At 47.1% G+C, this 18,312-nt stretch overlaps 2 protein-coding genes across 6 annotated transcripts in view; one reads left to right on the top strand and one right to left on the bottom strand.

Annotated features, from left to right (window-relative positions):
* The window catches only part of NR2C2 (nuclear receptor subfamily 2 group C member 2), a 100,507-nt gene extending 91,783 nt beyond the window's left edge, over positions 1-8,724 (top strand). For all 3 annotated transcript variants that reach the window (XM_032411991.1, XM_032411990.1, XM_032411989.1), the window contains one exon: positions 187-8,724. In XM_032411991.1, coding sequence (XP_032267882.1) covers positions 187-361 — 175 coding nt within the window. In that variant the 3' untranslated portion in view covers positions 362-8,724. The remainder of the gene's footprint in view (positions 1-186) is intronic.
* The window catches only part of MRPS25 (mitochondrial ribosomal protein S25), a 41,228-nt gene that overhangs the window by 19,819 nt on the left and 3,097 nt on the right, over positions 1-18,312 (bottom strand). For 2 of the 3 annotated variants that reach the window (XM_032411994.1, XM_032411993.1), the window contains exons 2-3: positions 16,595-16,701; positions 9,907-9,994 (exon numbers count right to left, since the gene is read on the bottom strand). In XM_032411994.1, the coding sequence (XP_032267885.1) occupies positions 9,907-9,994; positions 16,595-16,701 (195 nt within the window). Of the gene's footprint in view, positions 1-8,812; positions 9,175-9,906; positions 9,995-16,594; positions 16,702-18,312 lie in introns of those variants that run through there. The other variant, XM_032411992.1, reaches the window with a different exon arrangement.

The raw sequence follows: 18,312 nt of genomic DNA, 5'->3' as shown, positions 1-18,312 counted from the left end.
TTTTTTTCTTCATGATAAATTCCTACAAGAGGAACTGTTGAAATTTGAAATACAGGGGGTAGATCATAGGTCTGTTTGTTTGGTTTAATTCCAAGCAGTGCAGACAGGGTCCCAGGAGTCTGTCCAGGGAGAAGTCTGAAGGGCAGTGAATCCCCTTTCTCTAACTGAGGACCCTCCCTTTCACAGATTGGCCCGGATTCTTGTTCGCCTGCCGGCACTCAGGCTGATGAGCTCCAACATAACAGAAGAACTTTTTTTCACTGGTCTCATTGGCAATGTGTCGATAGACAGCATAATCCCCTACATCCTCAAGATGGAGACAGCAGAGTACAACGGCCAGATCACCGGAGCCAGCTTATAGTGCGCACCGCACCGCACACCTGCAGAGAAGCAAAAGGATCCTCCCAGGACCACTCGGATACAGAGAAAATAAAGTAGTGGTATTTTGGTATGTGCAAATATTTCCAGTATGTTAGCCATTTCCTACCTGGTTTCTTCTTATCTGTTAATCCCAGACAATAGCAACTAAAAGACTAGTAGGATCCTTTCCTGCCATAAGAAATGTTATAATGCCTTTTGATGAAGCAGATTTTGGAACAATCTTTTAACCCAATTTGTATTTAGAAATCCTCAAAGGGCAAAAAACAGAGTTTTATAATGTCAGAGACTAGTATTAAACAAAACAAAAAGAACCTAAGAGAACAGTATGTGTGTATATATATTAAAAATGTCCTTGGAATTAATAGCTACTAATTACCAGGGTAATAATGTTAGCACTTTCTAAGCACTTCTTATCAATGCGTAATGTTAGCAACATCTTGCCCTCGGGCAGGACAAATGGAAAACTGTGTATGTCTTTTGCCGAAACGCTAGTAATTTCTGTGAAAACGCACTAGGGTACAGGAGACAATCATTTATGTTTAAGAAAAGATGGCATCATTCCTAATTGTATGCATACACTGGTGGTGTTGAACTAAATTCCTATGAACGAATGAAAATGTGGCTCATCTGTATGATGCAGTAAGTGGGAGTGTGGAGGCACAGTCGGGGGTGACCCAAACCGGAAGCTTCCTCAGCTGTGAGGTGATGATGCTTGTCAGCTTCCCTGACCTCTGCTTCTGGTCTGTGACTGGCATCTGCAGGCTCCTCCAAACCTGGGGCTCTCTTCTGATGACTGGTTCTCAGAATTGATTACAACCAGTCAGACATTAACTGCCAATTCCTGCAGCAACTGAAAACATCCCCACATCACCTCCACCACTCACGGCAGGCAGAGCCTTCTGACCAAAAAGTGCAAGGTGGGCATTTTGAACCCGACAGTAATTCCTGAATGCAGTCTGGGGCGCTGGCTCGTTCAGACGGAGGAGTACAAAGGTTCCCTTCTCATGGGGTTTCCATTCCAAACGCCCCCTCAAGAAGGGCTGTATTCCTGCAGTTCACTCAGAACTGTGAAGGGGATTCGGGGCCAGGGGGTGGGGGGAGGTGCAGGATTTTGCTGCCTGGCCAGGGTGGTGGTGGTGGTGCGGCTGAATGGAAGGTTTCTCTGTTGACCTTAAATATCAGGGTTTTCCGAAGTGTCTCTAGACTCAGCATTTCTGTTGGCGATTTTTTGAATGGTACTGGTACACCATGCACTTTGATTCCCCCAGGTGTGTGCCAGCAAAGAACCCTGGAGCATTTTAGGTGATGGATGCAGAAGCAAGCTACCTGCTCTTAAAAAAAAAAAACAAAAAAACAAAACGAAAAAAACCTTAACTCCCAAAGTTATCTTCTTTCTCTTAAGTTATAGCGACCATCGTTTACAAGAACAGAATGCAGTTATAAGGAAGTTCTATCTAGAGAAGAGCACCCATAAATTCTCATGGATGCAAGCAGCGGGCATTTCCTGCTTGGGAAAAGTGCCGTGTCCAAGACCCAGTCAGGTACTCTTCATTTCCTTTCTGTATAGCCCAGATTAAGAAAATAGCTAAAGTTAAATCTGTGTCTCCCATGTCTTTTGATCAGATGATATCCAGAAAGATCCCAGTGCGCTTCCCCTGCCTCACAGGCACTCCCCAGCCTGGCTCAGGCCCTCGTTGAGGTGGGGTCTCGGGTGCTGTGTAGGTACCCAGCCTGCCGGCCGCTGCCTTACAACAGAACAGAATGCTCTTGAAGCATTAGCAGCACTTTGTGAAAGTCGTTAGTCGGAATTAAGTGTGGGGACAGTATCTCCAACTTCTGAATTCCTATTTGGATTTAATTATATTACTTATAGTTCATGTCTTGGAAGCAAATTTTGGAGACAATAGGGGAGCCCGTTATAAAATGATGGAAAGAATTTAATTTTGCCTGCTTAAATTTTTGGTTTTCTAACTTGGAAGTGATTTAAATTTCAAAATTAAGGAAAAAAAAAAAAAAACTAGCCAAGACAGTGAAGTTAGGGCAGGTCTGTTTCATTTCTGCTCATGAAGGACTTTAGCAGAGGGTATCTGCAACCGTGTTTATGCATCTTACACAGCAAGTTGCCTCTTTTCTGTTCTTTTGGTTTTTTAATGTAAGCATGTCTGTTGATCACATAGCTGTTCTCTGGGATTACATGCTATGTCACATCTCCCAGATCTGATTCTCGGTGTTGGGGAAAAGGCCCACCCCTTCTTCCTGGGGGTGGCCCTGGGAGTCTTGTGTCCATTCGGCTTGTAGACTCAGGTGGCCTTCAGATACTGGGACGGCTTAGCCAAGACCTCGACTGAGGTCCCAACGACGCCACTGCTGAAGGGTTTTGGGGTAGAAGTGATAACCAGCAGAAAAACCGAACATTTGGGTGAGTGAGTGCCGCACCCTGGCAGGCCAGCCCTGGAGAAAAATCAATTTGGCTTGGAGGGTTGTTGATTCTGACCTGGTCCTGGTCCTTGGGTCCCTTCACTGATGGTGGCTGATTGCAGTGGACCATTTTGGGCCTTGAACATCATTAGTTTCCCAGATCCTCTTGGCCTTATTTTGAAGTAGACTTCCCTAAAGATATGTTCACACAAGCTGATTTCTTGCTGCCCCAAATCATTTCACACTTTGACAGCAGGTCCGTCCCGTCTTGTCAGATCAGCTAAGAGAAGCCCAAAGTCAAGAACTTAAAGGGATCCCAAGCAAATACTGAGGTTCGGCTTTCACAAGTCTTTTACCTCTTGTTAGTAGTCTGTGGAAGTCTCGATTTAGTTAAGGCAGGCCAGCCCTCTACCCATCGGGTCTCTGACTGAAATAAGCCAGGAGCAGGTTCTTCACCACACAGCCTGCCCACATGTCCCTCTGCTGTCCTGGCTCTTCCTCCCTGGCGAGGAGAGGTCCGCTGCGGGAGGAGGTGGCAGTACGCCTCGTGCTGCTTGATGGCAGTGGTGTCGCAGAGAATGCTAGACAGTGAGGTGTTGAAATGTGGAGGTCATTACACAGAATCATAAAGGACAGGAAGAGACTTAGAAAAAGTCCAAATTACACAAGCAAATGATACTTTCCAGGTTATTCCACCCTTCTAATTTGAGATTTGTATGTGTGTCTGTTGGGAGGTTACCATTATTTATTATCTAACTTCTGCCATGAGGCTGTGGTTGGGGTTCTTTGTTGTTTGGGTTTTTATATTTAATGTCAGGTGTAGTCACTTGTTGTAAGATGTTATGTAAATGCCCTCAAGAGGGACTGCTGTCTAGCTTGTCAGTATTAAATGTGGACTGTGTTCTGAGGCAGTTGCCACCAGCCACGGTGAGAGCGACGGATGCGCCTTCTCTTGGGCTCCCTGATGCGGTGGCCACACACTCACTAGAGGACATGGTTGTGGCCATAGTACAGGCTTACTCAGTGCTTTTGCTTGTGTTGGGGATAATCACAGCAGGGAGCTAAGAATCGGAAGGGCTAGATCTAGTGCTTTTATTCTGGACAAAAACCACATCCTAATCCTTTGGGGGAATTTCTAGTAGAGCAGTCTTGCCCCCAGCCTGCCCTCTGCCTGACACGCAGCCCTTGGCTATGGAGCCAAGTTTCAGGACCTGATCAGATCAGAGTCCAGAAGCTTGTAGCCCACTTGCCGGTGGAAAGGGCCTCATGTGCAGTGGGGCTGTAGATGACATTTCAACTCTTCTCTAAGTCTAGGCCATGAAAAGTCATCTTCTGACGTTCACTTTCATCCCGGCTATGAATGAATGGGGGGATAGTGGAGCAGGCCGGGCAGATGCCCATATGCTTCCTTTGTCCCACTTCCAGTTTCTAGATTGTACGGCTCTTTGAAATGTCTTAACTTTGATGTAAATTTGTAAAGCCAAGCCCTAATCGAGATAGACTGGGTTTGGGTCTTTTGTACACAGGGTTCTGGACATCCTCACGTGTGCCTCCTGTCGGTGCACACTTGCGCGTGTCCAGCCCTGGGGTCCCTTCAGCGGCATTGTGCGTGTACAGATTTATAGGCTTGTATGACTGAATGAATGTACATGTGTTTATATCTTCTATATATGTACAGTGTATATAGTGTGTGTATGTGTACATAGATGTATATATTATGTATACAGACATGTAGCCATGTATCCAAAGTTCCCTTATGTTTTAAAGAGAGTCTATGATAGAGTTGCTAAAGTAAATTGATGTGGATGTTCCAAGGTCCCTCAGCAGGATGGATTTGCTGATATTTTAACTCCATTTTCCTTTGGGTGAGCCTGGCTGGGAAAGGCCATGAAGGCAGAATCTCCACCCTATGCCAAGGAAAGTTCCAGACAGAAAAGGTCCTGATAGGAGGACACTGCTGTATATTGTATATTCTCTGGGTCAGACAGCGGCCAGAAAGCTAGAAAGTTGAAAACTAGGTGGGGATCTTTCACCTGGGTGCCGCATGCCTGTTTATAGCCTGACTGGAAGGAACTTGGCAGTTGCAGCTGTCGGCCTTCCCAGACTTGCTCTGTCATGTGGTCCAGAGATCGGCCTCACGGTCAGAGATTCGGAACGGTCCACGTGCTGGGGCCTGCCTCCCAGGTCTCTGCTTGCTCTGGACTTAGCAAACAGCGGGCACTGCCCTGTGGCTCAACAGATTCCCATCTCTAATGCCAGTTGAAAAAAACCTACCAAGTAGTCTTTTAAAATAAGCATGAATAAGATAACTTATGGCATAGAAGTTACAAATTTTAAATTCTCTAACTGTAGCATGTGAATAAAATCCACTGACCTAAATCCTTTCTATAAATTGTTTTAAAATTTTTAGATAAAAATGGTATTTTAATATGGCTATTTGTGCCCTTAAAGCTACAGATGCCAAATTTTTCTTGTCCAGGTCTGTTCTGATTAATTTTCCCCCTTAATTGGGCTTTAAACTGAGACATGGCACTCGGGAGCCAGGGCCCAAGCCCAGCAGAGCTGCTTACAGACCTGGGAAGCGGGGCCTGCCTGGCCGAGGGCTGCAAGCTGGCCCGCTGAAGGGAGTCCCTGGAGAGCTGCAAAAACTCACATAATCCACAGGTTTTCTGGTTTTTTGTTGGTGGTGTTTTTTGGGTTTTTTGTTTTTTTTTTAAATAAGCTACTGAAATGTTTGAAAACACTTCATTGAGACCATAGTACTCAGTGCCTTTTGTGAGACGGTGGGTCATTTAGCCTTCAGCTTCCCCTCTATTGGATGTAAAAAAAAAAAAAAAAAAAAAACTCTGCTACTTCACTGGCCTCATCCAACAGTACTTATTTGACCCTTGCCCCTGTCCTTGCCTGTTGTGACAATCACACTATTGAAGGTGGCTTTCCAGTTAAAATACAAGAAGCAGCTTGACAGTCTCTAAATGAATCTTCAAAATAAAAATTTTCATTTGGGGAGGGTATTTTAACAGCAATCTAAGAATAATTAAACTTTGAACTTAAAAAGAGTATCTTAGGGGTGGGGAATGCCTGAGATATTTTTAAGGCCCAGCTAGACTTTCAGTTCAGAAACCAATAATCCGGTGTCTCAATATTTCTACATACAGCATAGAAAAAAATGCTGTAAATATTGGGGAAAAAAAGTTTGGCAACATTTATCAGCTGACATACTGTGATAGCTTAATATTTGGATAACATTTGGAAATAGTAGACTTTTATGTTACAAATGGCTTGTCTTTAGGATCATATACTCAATTACCATTAACGACCAGAGCATCCATGGACTCAGATGCTGCCGCCACATACAACTCAAGTGCTGGAATATTTTTCTACAGTCTCCGTTCTCCCCATTCTCTTGTAAACCAGTGTTCAACTAGTTTTATAACTGAAAAGCTGCACATTTTTCATAGTACAAACCATAGTTTTTACCTGTAGTTTGGACCTGTTAAAATGTAGCTGCATTACCAGCCCTTTTAAAAGACATCTGTTAAAGGAAAATTCGGGTGTTAATTTCTTGGGACCGTTTCTGTAACTTCTGCCCTTCACAATATAGAAAATACTGTTATGCCGTTACATTTTAATTCCAGGTTTAAAACCTGTTGAAAGCTGTAGCTTGAAATCAGCTTTGTTTGTTTATGTGATGGCATTTAAAAAATAGCATGTTCTTTTTAAACTGAATTTTATATCTAATCAATGTCTTCAGTCTTGAAGAAGAATTTGCATTGTTGTGTTTGTATATAGAGTATTGCAGTGCATGAATTAGCTTTATGCATTTTATTAAATGCTGTTTCAATGTGGCATTATCGTTGTGGCTTAATACTACTACCTAAATGAGGTTTATACTATTAAAAAAGTGAATTAAAGACTAAATGTGCATCTTCTCATTTCTTCTACTAGTAATAGCAGTAATGCCTGATCCCCAGGGGCGCCGTGCTGTCTCACCCCAAGCAGGTGGTGAGGAAGCAGCCTGTGGTCAGAGCCCTACAGCTCTCACCTCCCCTTCGTCTCAGCCAGAGTCCACGTGCTGGCCCACTGGCCTTGTAAACACCTTTAGTGGGAAAGGTATGGCCTTTTCTAGTGGTGCCGTTCCTCGGTGTGGAGGTCAAAAAGCCAGGCAGCTGGTTCCGGAGCAGAGCACCCGTGGGCTGCCGGACCACACAGGCTGTCAGCACAGATGCGCCCGAGCCAGGCTGCAAACCAGCACGTGCCTCCTGTAAGGGTAACGACTATCCAGAATAAAGGCGTGTTCTTCCAGTTGTAGAAGTTGGAAAGCACGTGCTCGGTATGTCACGGGACTTCTCATTTTACTGGTGAGGATTGTGAGGTGCAAAGTCAGATTCCTGGCAGAACCCCCCGGCAACCAGACAGCTTTAAATGGCCCTGCCAGGTCGTACTCAAAATGAAATCAGTCACTTCAGGAGAACAAGGTCTAAAACCATGTGAACATCGTTTGTGCAAAGAAAAAAACATATCAACTCCTCATAGCGATTTTTTCCTCCCGTTTCCGTAAATTTTAAACCCATCTTTGATCATTACTAAACCGCGGCGGAAATAGAAGACAAAGGTTTAAAGAGATAACCGTGCCCCCTAGTGGTGCTTATTTCAAGTCTCTGTAAAGAGAGGGGCGGCACTGCCCCATCAGGCACTAGATGCTTCTCTCCAAAGAGGGCTCGCTATCCTGTTTCCAGGTCAGCAACCTTTCTGGGGCCCCCCATTGGGCTATGGATGGAAGGGGTACTTCCCGAACGCTGGCGCACTTGCTGTGCACACAGACCAAAGGGAACAGACTCTTTCTGAAAAGCCCCAGCGGCTGGCGGGAAAACCACGGCTGCGGTCACCTGGGAGCGGTTATTAGAAACCAGACAGAATGATTAGAATGGAGGACAGATTTCTCTGCTCACCCTCCAAAATGGTAAAGGGGGGCAGGGTGCCCTGTGGTGCGGACCTGCGATTAGACACACAACCCTGGTGAGCCTGCAGCCGTCCCCCGCACTCACGCACGCATGCACCCACCAGCCATGAACCCTGAACACCAGTCAGGTGCAAACTCACAGAAAACCACAACCTGAGCATCAAATGTAAAAGAAGCCAAACCCCTCCCAATGTAATGGGCTGACCCCCAGCATTTATATCAAACCTTCTGGTTCCACATCCTTCCCCATGGCAGTCTACCTCCTGACCTCCCCCTGCTCCTTTCAGCCCCACTGGGCGGCTGCTTCCCGCAGGGCAGAGTCTCCATGTCCGCCTCCACGGCTCCCCGGGCCAGCTGGTCCCTCACTTGTGACCAGCTAAATCGTAAGGCAGCCAACCCTTGAGGGCTCTGGTGTTGCCTGAGGGCTGAAACCGGCAAGTGACCGCAGTATCCATGGCCTGTGAGGAAAGAACTAGGCGGACCCTCCGTAAGCCCTCACCCCCTCTTCCAAACCTTACGAAGTAAGGCCTGAATGAGCAAGAGGGCAGCCTCCAATGCCAGCCCTCAGAGCAGGGCCCTGAAGTCTCAGCCAGCCCGCCCCTCCGCCTGTGCCCCCTCCTGGTCTGCAAACCTGGGGCCGGGGAGGCGGCTGGCAGGGGGCGCACAGCAGAGGGGGGCTGGTCTGTGCCCGTCACGGGGCCTCCTGCGCCGCCGGCAGCCAGGCCTCCAGGAGCAGAGTGGGTTGGCTTCAGCAGTTTAAAAGGGGAGCGCTGACCCAAGGCTTGCCCTGGGAGTTCTGAAAAAGCCCGAAGAGCCTGAGCGGAGGGGGACTTCCACGGTGCCAACCACCTAGCTCCAGCCAGATCCCACCGGATCCAACCCCAGCAGCTCCTAACTCTCCAGAGCAGGGCCTGGAAGGATCGAAGCCGAGAGAGACGAGGAAAGGGCGGCAGGACCAACACAGGGACGGCAGCAGGCCGTGGCCTGAGACCTCCCCCAGCCCCACGCGGGCCTTTCTCCCGTGCCCGCCGCACCAGACACACATCACCATCCGGGGACCAGGACGCATTTTATTGACCTGATAGAGCGGAGATACTCTCCCGACCCTGCCACGTCCTTTCACACAGGTGTGCGAAAGGGGACCCTCTCACGGCAAAGAGATCTTTCAGAGTCCCGCCAGGGACAGAACCAGGGACTTCCCTGGGTGTGGCCTGGGGCCTCAGTCCTGGGCGCTGGCCTTCAGCATTGCTTTGTACTTCCCTGTCAGCTCCTTAGGTAAGGGCACCAGGCCCGGGCAGGGCACCTGCCCTTCCACCTCGCAGATACACTCCCGCAGGCAGTACTTTCGGGGCCCAAAGTGGGCTGGGTGAGAAAGCTGCTTTTTCTCCTCCTCCTCCTCCTCCAGGGTTTCCCTGCCGAAGAGCACAGAGAGCAACAGGTGTGGGAACAGCGCTCTGAGCCTCTAGGCAGCGTGGGACTTCTTGGCCAAGTGCACCCCACCAGCGGCCAGGGAGACCTGGCTCTCCCGTGCCTCTGAACCTGCTCCCCGACCCCGACCCCAAAGTCTGCCGGCCCTCCCCCACAGGCCTCCCAGGTCACCCGGCCCACACAGGCCCACACAGGCCCACACAGCGGTGGTCAGCCTCCCTCCGGCCCAGGGGCAGCCCCAGCTCTGAGGCAGCACAAGGTCAGGGGGAGGGGCCTGCAGAGGCCTCTGTGCGCTTCCTCCAGGACGCACTTTCTTGGCTTCCTTCCCCTTCCTCTTTCCATCCATGTAAAGAGAAAGGACGAATCCCCAACACATACCGGGGTTAGACACCCACCAGCTCTAAGGAGAGATTCTTAAGGACAGGTGGCTGCAACCGCCCAGGCAAGTGTTTCCACAGCACCTCAGCTTCCCGTGGAGCCGAGGAGGCAGGGCGGTCTCCGACCCCACCTCACAGCGGAGGGAGGGAGAGCTCACGCAGGCTCAGTGACTTACAGCCCCACAGCTGGGGATCTGGGGAGCGACAAAGCCCGATGGGACGGCCTCTGCAGCCCTGCAGCCCGTGAGCTCCAGCTGGTGCGTGCCCTCCTGGCGCTCCTTTTCTCCCTCCCTCCGTGCTGAGACATTTGCTCCCTCCAGGTCAGGCCCAGCAACTCACTTGTTCTTCCCTAGGATTTTTCTGATGTGCTCCATGATCTCCTTATTGCTCTTGGTCTCCACATCCACGAGGACCTGCTCCCCAGAATCTGGAAATGGGAAGCAAAGGGGACAAAAAGTGCTAAGGATTGGGCAGCACGCTCCTCAACCTCAAGTCACGGTGACCAGTTTGCTTTTAGTGGTGAAGCATTTTAACAATAAGATAAATATGTTTGTCTACATAACCCATAATGATACCCTTCTTTTTTCCGTATTTCTTTAAACATGAGCAAAACTGAGGTATGTGCAAAAGCATACTATTTACTTACTTTTATTTATTTATTTGAGAGAAAGAGCACACACACAAGCAGGGAGGGGCAGAGGGAGAGGGAGAAGCAGACTCCCGCTGAGCAGGGAGCCCAACACAAGGCTCGATCCCAGGACCCTGAGATCATAACCTGAGCTGAAGGCAGACGCTTCACCGACTGAGCCACCCAGGCGCCCCATAAAGCATACTATTTTAATGGAAAGCAATTTTCCATTTCCATGTCATGGATAGAATCGTCAATATCCTTAAGATGACAATTCTCCCCAAACTAGGCCATGGATTCAGTGCAATCTCTTATCAAAATCCTAGCAGGTGTTTTTGTAGAAACTGGTAAGTCGAGTCTCAGATTCATGCAAAGGACCCAAAGTAGCCAAAATAATTTTGAAAAACAAGAAAATGGGAGGATGTTCATGTTCCAATTTCAAATTTACTATAAGCTACAGTAACCAAGACAGTGTGGTATTAGCATAAGAACATACTACAGAGCAGTGGAACAGAACTGAGTCCAGGAATAAACTCATATTTTTGGCCAACTGTCAGCAAAGATGCCAACACAATTAAACAAGGTAATGAATGAATTTATACCTTTAGTTCACAGCATTAAAAAAAAAAAAAGGAAAAAAAAACCTGAAATTGGATCAGAGACCTAAATGTATGAGTTAAAGCCTCTATAAAACTTCTAGAAGAGGGGCACCTGGGTGGCTCAGTCGGTTAAGTGTCTGCCTTCGGCTCAGGTCATGATCCCAGGGTCCTGGGATCAAGCCCCACATTGGGCTCCCTGCTCAGTGGGGAGTCTGCTTCTTCCTCTCCCTCTGTCTCTCTCCCCAGCTTGTACTCTCTCTCTCAAATAAATAAATAAAATCTTAAAAAAAAAAACAACTTCTAGAAGAGAACAAAGGAAGTCTTCATAGCCTTCTAGGCAAAGATTTTTAGGTATGACATCAAAAACATGGTCCATTAAGGAAGTAATTGATAAATTAAAATTCATCAAAGTTCAAAACTTGTGTTTCAAAAGATACTAAAAGCTGGGCGTGTGGCTGGCTCAGTCAGTGGAACGTGCGACTCTTGATCTCGGGGTCGTGAGTTTGGGCCCCACATTGGGTGTAGAGATGACTTAAAAATAAACTTAAAAAAAAAAAAAAGATACTAAAAGCCAGAGTCTGGGAGAAAATATTCATAACGCATACACCTGATAAAGGATTTCTATCCCGAGTACATAAAGAACTCTCACAACTCCTTAAGACTATCCAACTAAAAATACAAAATAAGCATTTAACAAAAATTATTAATAACAGTTAATAATTAGCACATAAAAAGATACTATTCATCCATCATTAGTCATTAAAATGCAAATTAAAACCACAGGGCGATATTGGAGTGGCTCAAATTGTTTAAATGGGTAACGCAAGTGCCAGGGAGAATGCAGAATAACTGAACTTTCCTACATGGCTGGTAGAAGCGCCACTTTAGCCAGTGAATACACAGAGACAGGAAAGAAAGAAAAAGATTGGAAAGGAAGTTAAAACTGTATTTGCAGATAGAATAATTGTGTATATTGAAAATCCTAAGGAATTTAGAAAAAACCTACTAGAAATAATAAGCAAGGTGGCAAGACACGAGGCCCACACACAAAAATCAACTGGGCTTCTATAAAGTTGTAACCAAACAACTGGAAAATGAATTGTTTTTTTAAATACTTTTCACAGTAGTCACAAAACATACTCAACATTGTTAAAATGCCTATTTCTCCTCAAAATGATCTATAATGTAACTCCAATCAAAATCCCAGCAAGCGGGGAGCCTGGCTGGCTCAATCAGGAGAGCATGTGACCCTCGATTGCAGGGTCATGAGTTCAAACCCCACACTGGGCATGGAGCCTACTAAAAATAAAAAAATAAAAAATAAAAAAAATCCCAGCAAGCTTTTATCTAGAAACTGATAAGTAGACTTGGCAGGACGCCTAGATGCCACAGCCAGTTAAGCATCCAGATTCTTGATTTTACCTCAGGTCATGATTGAGGGTCATGAGATCAAGCCCTGCACTGGGCTCCGTGCTCAGAGCAGAGTCTTCTTGGGATTTTCTCTCTCCCTCTGCCCCTCCCACCCGCTCGCATGCACTCTCTAATAAATAAATAGATCTTTTTTAAAAAGTTAATATATAAATGCAAAGAATGTACAACTGCCAAAGTAATTTTGGAAAAAAAAAAGAACAAAGTTAGACTTAAAACTACCTGATCCTAAAGACTTACTATAAAGCCACAAACCAAGATAGTGTGGTATAAGCCTAAGGACATACAGATCAGTGAGAAGATGAAGTCAGGAATATAAAGTCAAATGGTATTTTTGTGTGGTAAAATACACATAACAAAAATTACCATTTTAACCATCTTAAAGTGTGTAATTCTGTAGTTTCTTTCTGTCCCTATGGACTTGCCCATTCCAGACATTTAAATAAACGGAATGATATTATCTGTGGGCTTCTTGTGTCTGCCTTCTCTCACTTGGCTTATGTTTTCAAGTTCACCTGGGTTGTAGCATTTGTTGGTACTTTGTGCCTCTTCATGGCTGAGTAATATTCCACTGAATGGAGCTATATCAAGTTTTGCTTATCCATTCAGAGTCGACTGAGTTTTGATAAAAATGCCAAGGAAACTAAATTAGGGAAAGGATGGGTCATTCACCACGTGGTGCTGAAACACCTGAGTATCCCAAACCTAAAACCAAAAACAAGCCTCAGTCCCCAGCACACTTAATCCACAAAGAACTCAGCCTCTAGCAAAGACCCGAATATGAAACCTACAATGATAAAACTTCCAAAGGACACAGAGAAAATCTTTGCCACCCTGGGGTAGACGGAGACTCCTGGACAGACACAGAAAGCACAAACCATAAAAGAAAACAACTGACAAGCCGGAGTTCTTCCAGATGAAACTTGTGCTCTCCCAAAGACCCCATCACGAAAAGAAAGCCGAAGCTGAGAGAAAAGTCACAATGCACCTACCCAACCAAACAACCTCATCTAGAAGAGAGAGAATTCAGTGAGAAAACGAACAGCCTAGTTTTTTTTTTTTTAATGGACAAAAGATTCAAAATAGACTCTTTATGAAAGAAATCTGTGAACGGCCAATAAGCACATGAAAAGATACGGGGAAAACGCAAATTAAAACTTTGATGAGGGGCGCTTGGGTGGCTCAGTCGTTAAGCATCTGCCTTCAGCTCAGGTCATGATCCCGGGGTCCTGGGATCGAGCTCTGCATCGGGCTCCCTGCTCAGCAGGAGGCCTGCTTCTCCCTCTCCCACTCCCCCTGCTTGTGTTCCCTCTCTCGCTGTGTCTCTCTCTGTCAAATAAATCAATAAAATCTTAAAAAAAAGAAAAACCTTTGATGAACCCTGAAAGACTAAAATTTTAAATATTTATGGGGCACCAGGGTGGCTCAGTCAGTTAAGCGTCCTACTCTTGGTTTCGGCTCAGGTCATGATCTCGGGGTCATAAGATTGAGCCCTGTGTCAGGGTCCATGCTGGGCACAGAGCCTGCTTAAGATTCTCTCTCCCTCTCCGTCTGTCCCCCACCCTGACCCCGCTTGCGCTCTTTAAAAAAAAGAAATTTAGGGGCGCCTGGGTGGCTCAGTTGGTTGGGCGACTGCCTTCAGCTCAGGTCATGATCCTGGAGTCCCGGGATCGAGTCCCGCATCGGGTTCCCTGCTCGGCGGGGAGTCTGCTTCTCCCTCTGACCCTCCCCCCTCTCATGTACTCGCTCTCTCATTCTCTCTCTCTCAAATAAATAAATAAAATCTTTAAAAAAAAAAAAAAGAAATTTAACGTGGTAAAGAGAATGACCCCAAAACCTGTCCCTGTCCTACTCCCCCAGAATGTGTGAAGAGGTCACCTTAGTGGCAAAAGGGGCTGTGCAGATATGAGTGAAGTTAAGGCCTGAAGTTGGGCCCATTCTCCCGGGTCACAGCCTAAATGACTCACACAGCCCTTAACATCAGAGAACCTATCCGGGCAGTGGTCCAAGGGGCACGTGACCATGGAAGACCAGCCAGATAGGCCATGTTGCTGTCCTTGAAGATGGAGGAAGGGGCCACAAGCCAAAGAATGGGGGTGGCCTCTAGGAGCTGGAAAAGCCCCGTGAACGAATTTGCCCCCGAGCCTCCAGAAAGGAAGGCTCTGCTGACACCCCTTGATTTCTGTCCACTTTGGCTTCTACAGAAATGGAAGAAATGTGTGTTGTAAGCCACCAAGTCTGCGCTAACTGGTTACGCAGCCACAGGGAACACGCCGGTAACAGTGGGTGAGGATGGGGAGCCGCCAGGGCTCCCACGCCCTGCTGACCGCCGGCGAGACGGGCGCTGGGTCGAGAGAGCGGTGCAGCAGCACCTAAGAACATTACACACCGATGCGAGGGCCCAGCAGCCCCACCCTGAGGCGCATGCCCAGGTCCACGGGACAACTTGCTCCAACCTTTGGAAGGTGCGGAGGCCGGCCCGCTCCAAGGAGCCAAAACTAGAAACGGCCCTCGACAGCCCCGGAGGCTCCGGGGGAGCAGCCGGCCCACAGCGCCACCGTCTGGGACCTGGCCATTTCGGGAGTCCCTGCTGGGTGGCCCAGACCGGCTCAGGCCTGCACCGCCATCCGAGGCGCCTCCCACCAGACGTCCCTCCAGAGACGTCCCACCTGCTCTGCCATCCGAGGACTTTCCCTGCCTCCCCCTCCCCTTATCACCAATAAATCTTCTAACTCTGCCTCGGCACTTAACAAAAAACCCCACGTCATCAACGGGAACGGATGAATAAACCGATATATTCCCACAGTGGGACACTTGGCACTAAAAATGAATCAACTACGGACATACGTAACAGATGAGTCTCAAAAACACGATGTGTAAAAGCCAGACCCAGCAGAACACACACCGTGCAACCACCCGCAGGACGTTCCAAAACAAAACTGATCTACGGAGAAGTCTGAGCGGCAGCCGCCCCTGGTGGAAGGGGGAATTCAGGGGGAATCCCCTGGAAAGCCGCACCTGGGGACTTTCTAGTCAGAGATGCTCCGTATCATCCCTTGCAAAGTGGGAACACAGCTACGTAACAATTGTCAGAACTGATCAATTTATACACAGAAGACCCGTGTGTTTCATTACGGGTAAATTATACCTCAATGAAATTAACTGTTTAAAATGCAAACAAAATACATCCACAAAACTGCTACCGCACCACCCTTCTCTCCACCCACCTGACCTCACTCTAGGTTTCTTTCATAGCACTTATGCCCTGGGATCCTGTCTGGCTAAGCTTCTTGTCCTTTCGGTCTCCTCCTGCTACGGTATCATCCCTACGAGGGCAGAGACCTTTGTCCCTACAGCTCCCCGACACCCCAGGCACTGTGCCTGGGCCCAGCGGCCACGCCACACGTATTTGCCGAATGGATTTAAGAACAGCATCATTCTGCTTCCTGAAGCATCTCCCAAACTACATTTCATGTGGTTCTTACAACCACGTAAGGCAGATATTGGACCTTCACCTGAGAAACAAAGCAAGGGGAACATGACTCGCTCAGGGTTGGAATGACTGAGTAGAGAGCGGAGCCAAACATCTGGTCTGACTTCCAGGCACTGAGCCCAATAGAACCGAACAGACTTTCATTCTGTGCCTTGTGGGAAAGGACAGCATCGTGGAAGTGTGTGGCCCGGAAAGGACACACACAGATACACACACTGCTCAAGAGGACATGGCCAGCACTGAGCAGGCAGCTGGGGAGACCGGGAAGGGACAACGTAAGGGTGCAGGGAGGGCTTCCTGGAAGAAGTGGTGCCCAAGTGGAATCTCAGAAAGATTTTAAAAATAAATCAATAAGCAAAGCAGCACGGGATTTCCGGCAGAGGGACCAGCATGAGCAAAGGCAGCAAAGCGAGGTGTGGCAAGGGAATTTGGAAAAACCAGCTGTACGCTGTGAGGCACGTAGAAAGATGTGGGGGCAACAGGAGATGGGGCTGGAGAAACAGGGGAAGAGTCCAGACCTCAGTGGCCACTGTGTGCCACGGTCCAAAGCCAGTGATGAGGGGCGCCTGGGTGGCTCAGTCGTTAAGCGTCTGCCTTCAGCTCAGGTCATGATCTCAGGGTCCTGGGATCAAGTCCCACATCAGGCTCTCTGCTCAGCGGAAAGCCTGCTTCTCCCTCTCCCACTCCCCTGTTTGTGTTCCCTCTCTTGCTGTGTCTCTCTGTCAGATAAATAAATAAAATCTTTAAAAAAAAACAAAGCCAGTGATGGAAGTAAGGGATGTTTACAAAAGCTCATAGCTCAGGTCCCCCAAGCGCTATGGTGGGAGGAAGGGATGGGAAGAAAGACCCTCCCCCGGCCTTGGCAGAGGCCACACTCACCCAAATAGAACCGCAGGAAGGGGGACGGCGTCATGTTCTTAAACATCATAATCTGTACCCAAGGATTTTTGTACTGGATCTGAGGTATGTTGAAAAACACAAACTTCCTGCAAAAGGGAAGAAATTAAACCTGTGAAACAGAGTTAATTTGAAATGCTGTGCACCTGTTTTTTTTTTTGAAGGAGATAGTCCAGAACTTTCATCCAATTCTCAGGGGACCCTGCCCCACAAAAAGGCTGAGAAAAGCAGCCGTCAGGAATTTATTAGTATATTCTCTGAACAGTGGGTGTCAGGACTTGTGGCTTGTCATTTGAGGGAAAAGACATCTGTACCCCTACCTCACACTGCACACTAACCTAAAACTCACTGAGCAGAAGAATAAATGTAAACATAAAACTATGAAATGTTCCAGATCTTGGGTGCTGGTTAGACAGGTGTATTCATTCCTAAGCAGAAGCTCATCAAGCTGTATACTTCATGTAAATTGTACCATAATTTTAAAATAAATGAAAGCAAACATGGAGAATACCTTTAAACTTAGGTTTAAAACACAGATAAATAGGACCACCTTAAAACTTTTATATGGCAAAATTTACCAGAAACAAAATCAACATTTGCCAAATCAGAAGAAAAATGTTTGTAAAACATAAAACAAAAAGGCTAATTCCTTTGGTAAAGTTTTACACATCATTAAGATTTACAATCCAGGGGCGCCTGGGTGGCTCAGTCGGTTAACTGTCCAACTCTTGATTTCGGCTCACATCATGATCTCAGGGTCGTGGGATCGAGCCCCACATCGGGCTCCACGCTCAGCACAGAGTCTGCTTGAATCCGGATTCTCTCCCTTCCCCTCTGCCCCCATGCACTCACCCAAACGCACACACTCTCTTTCTCTCAAATAAATAAATAAATAAAAATCTTAAAAAAAATGTTTTACAATTCAGCCACAAAAGCCACAAACAGGCAGAAACCCAAAGAGCCTATCATCTTATGAAGAGATTCTCAATACCTTCCCAATAGTCATGTAAGTTAAAATAGGATTCTTTTCCACCTGTTAGATTCCCTGACTCATCTCCTGGCTGAGTCCCAGGCTCCTGTCAGGCAGCCCTCTCCCCGTCACTTCTGCAAGCCGAGACCTGAGGTCCTGCACGGTCCCTTATGGTTTCTTTTCCCCATCCTTGCCCATACCTCTGTAAATAGTCCCTTAATTAAAGGCTCTCCAAATGATCCTAATTTAAATGTGCCCTCTGCTTCCTCCTGCCACCCTGCCCCACATCAGATGACAGACAGGTGCGAGTGATACATGGGACAGTAACACAGTCACCCAGCTTTACCACTTCTCAGCTGTCTGAGCCAGGACAAGTTACTGCTCTGTGCCTCAGTGTTTATGCCAAGATGCTGGCAATGCAGGACAACCAGTCCATAGTGGAGCTTGTAATTCGTTTTTAAGATGAATTGATAGAATCAACAGAAGGCGACTGTGTGACCATTTACTTGGGGAGACTTCCATAACCGGGGCAGAATCTGCAAGCAAAACAAAGCAAAAGCAAGGACAATTATTAACTCCAGGGAAAACAAAAAGCTTTGCAAAAACAAAAAGGAAAAAATAATCATAGTACTCTAATTGGTCCAACTGTATATGGTGTTCACAGTCGTATTAATTTAAACATTGAATATTGTTCTAGCCAAAGTTCTGAAATGACTATCCTGGGAGGATA

This window comes from Phoca vitulina, unplaced genomic scaffold, assembly GCF_004348235.1.
Source record: "Phoca vitulina isolate PV1807 unplaced genomic scaffold, GSC_HSeal_1.0 scaffold13, whole genome shotgun sequence".
NCBI classification, from domain to species: domain Eukaryota; kingdom Metazoa; phylum Chordata; class Mammalia; order Carnivora; family Phocidae; genus Phoca; species Phoca vitulina.
Note: the sequence above shows the minus strand (reverse complement) of the source record. Positions and strands in the feature narration are given on the sequence as shown.